General features: G+C 40.3%; 1 protein-coding gene across 1 annotated transcript; it reads left to right on the forward strand.

The window, feature by feature from the left end:
- The first annotated feature begins 569 nt into the window (after positions 1–569).
- Positions 570–2450, forward strand: TMEM252 (transmembrane protein 252). Its single transcript, XM_009981462.2, has 2 exons — positions 570–919; positions 2015–2450. Exons 1-2 carry the CDS (start codon positions 570–572, stop codon positions 2448–2450), a joined length of 786 nt encoding a protein of 261 aa, XP_009979764.2.
- The last annotated feature ends 207 nt before the right edge of the window (positions 2451–2657 follow it).

Raw genomic sequence — 2657 nt, forward strand, 5'->3', positions numbered from 1 at the left:
TGGAGATTTCTTCTATGCCTTCTATCCTTTTATGACAGTATGTAATTTTGATTTCTTTCGTTTTATATACTAAATTCATTGATTATATCACATTGCAAGCTAGAAATTTACCTTTTTCAAAGGACTATTAAAAACCTCAAGGTGGTTGAATAAAGTGTTAACGACAAAAGAAGATCAAAATCCAATGAAAGACAAAAATGTGTAATTAAGAAAGAAGTATACTTTCCCTTCAGACTTTTAACAGGGAGTTATGAACAGTGTTTTTGTTGTTTGTTCTAAGAAAAACAAATACAGGTCTCATCCATTAACTAACAAAGTGTGTACACCATTGGAAACTGCAACATGCAAAGAATGCAGCAGTTCAGTATGCACTCTGGAGATTACAGTGCCAAAGGAATGGTGCATGAAGTTTTTGTTTCCTTCCTTAAAAGTGATTTAAGATTACAAATTAATCTCAAAAGAGATTATGAGTACCTCAAAGAGTTAATGAGTGTCTTAAAACTGCCTGTTTCTCTTAATTGTCCAAAGGCCAGTTGATCCTGAAGCGTATAAAGTGTCAATGCCTGAAAATGAGAAGCACAGCTGAGACAGCCAACAAACAAACAGCAGACAGGAACCAAGTGCTGTGTCAGCTTAGAAAGATGTCAAAAGGTGTTTTTACCTTCCTTCGTCTTCTTGTGCTCTTACTCGGTTTCTCCTTTATTTGCCTGGGAGTTCTTTGTGTTTACACAAGTTCCTCCACATGCAGATGTGGAAATAACGAACTGGTGTTTTATTGCCTGTTACCTTTGGGGTTCTTTCTCCTTGTGACTGGCATTTTCTGGAGCACTTTCCATGAAGTCTTGAAATACAGGGGCCTCAGCAGCATCTTCATTCGAAATGCCAGCAGTAGAGAGCTACGTATCAGCACCATAGACAGGTATGTGTTGCAGTACTGCTGGTGGTGTGTTGGGAGGGAGTGATGCTGTTTTGTAAACACACAGTGAGAAAAAAGTAGCAAGACAAGGTTTTTACAAAATCAAAAATAGGTAGCCATTTTATTATATTTCTATGGAGATAACTGTAGTCTGAAATCTGATTTGCAAGAGCAAGCAGAAATGTGCCAACAGCAATTTGGGAGAATAACGTATAAGGTCAGGTATACCACAGGAAACACCGCAGGTTGCACAGAGCGGTCCAAAGCCATACATGGAGGGAGCAGGTGCAAGTACGCCAACTTCATGGAACTCCTGCAGGAACATCATTAGTCCCATCTCAACAGGCAATTCCAGATGGGCTGCTGTGGGATATGTGCTTGTATTACTTATTATCAATGAAACATGCAGGGAGCTTCAGCTCCCTGTATGGTCCCTGTCAAAATTTTCTTGTGTAAGTGTCCCTGCTATTTCTGAGCAAATTCGGATGCTTTGAGAGAGAGAGTTTCTTAAACTGATTGGCGCTAGGCCTGGCAAACGTCTTTAACAGGGTCACTGGATACAAATTACTTTTCCCGGACTGTTGTGGAAACTGCACCAGAAACACCAACAATGGGTGCTCTAAAAGCACTATAAAAACAACATTAAGAAAATTTTGGTTAGATAAGCAGAAATATGCAAAATGTATTTTAAAACTGTGGAAAGCAACGATTATTGTAATAATAACTCACTAATTTAACGTACTGCGGACCGTGATCTCTTTCTTCTTCCAAATCAAACTTTTCTTGGGCACTTGTTGAAATACTCACAAGCATGAATGTTTGTATGGCATGAGTGGGAACTCTCCTAGAGAAGACTCATCTGTTTAGAATGCTGTGTTTTAATAAAACACTTTGCAGAAAGACACAGGTAATGATCCCAGCTATGCCAGCTCTTTTATATTAATATATTCTGTTGATCTAAACCTACTTGAGTTTCCATTTACAATTTAAGCCTCATCTAAACTTTGGAAACATAACTGACAAAGAATCTAACCAAGCTCTCTGAGATTAATCACATTTCACCACGATGTGTTGCTTTTTGGCTTGATTTTTTTTCAGGCCTGACTTCTATCCTCCCTCTTATGAAGACAGCACAGATCCTGAAAAACAGACCTCCCCACTGCCAGTTGCCTCCACACTAAAACAACAAGAAGTCATCAATATCCCTCCACCACCATATAGCGAAAGCAGCACAGAGTTTGTCAGTGAAACTAGTGAGCAGGAACAGCCACCACCGTACGAATTATCTGTGCGGCACCTACAGCAGCAGCAAACAGCTGACCACGACTCAGACTCTGGACGGGAGTCAAATTCTCATCCATCCACACAAGAAAACAGTTACCAACAGGACACGGACTGCCATGGGACCTCAGGAAGAGCAATGCCTATCAGAACATCTGAGACAGGCAGTGGGGGAAATCTGGCATCTGTGAAACGGGGAAAATTGGAAGAAGACGTGTGTCAGCAATCCCTAATAGTACATCACTTGGGGTGAAACTGCCAGGGAAAAGCGTTGACCATTTGTATGTTCGAGTGGAGTGAGAGGGGATATATATAAAGGCGCTCAGTATTTAGAAGCAGAATGAGTCTCCACAGAGACAGATACACTCATGCTGTGTCTTATAAAAGTCAACATCACTGGCAATAGGAGTTTCTTATGCTTCAAGATAGATGAAGCATCATGCTGTTATCAATCTTAAAC

Source organism: Tauraco erythrolophus, chromosome Z (genome assembly GCF_009769465.1).
Source record: "Tauraco erythrolophus isolate bTauEry1 chromosome Z, bTauEry1.pri, whole genome shotgun sequence".
NCBI classification, from domain to species: domain Eukaryota; kingdom Metazoa; phylum Chordata; class Aves; order Musophagiformes; family Musophagidae; genus Tauraco; species Tauraco erythrolophus.

Bases quoted from the DNA above. Each gene is read 5' to 3' on its own strand.
- TMEM252 (XM_009981462.2), top strand. From the start codon at position 570: ATGAGAAGCACAGCTGAGACAGCCAACAAACAAACAGCAGACAGGAAC. The intron at 920-2,014 runs GTATGTGTTGCA...ATTTTTTTTCAG, and splicing joins CGTATCAGCACCATAGACAG to GCCTGACTTCTATCCTCCCT.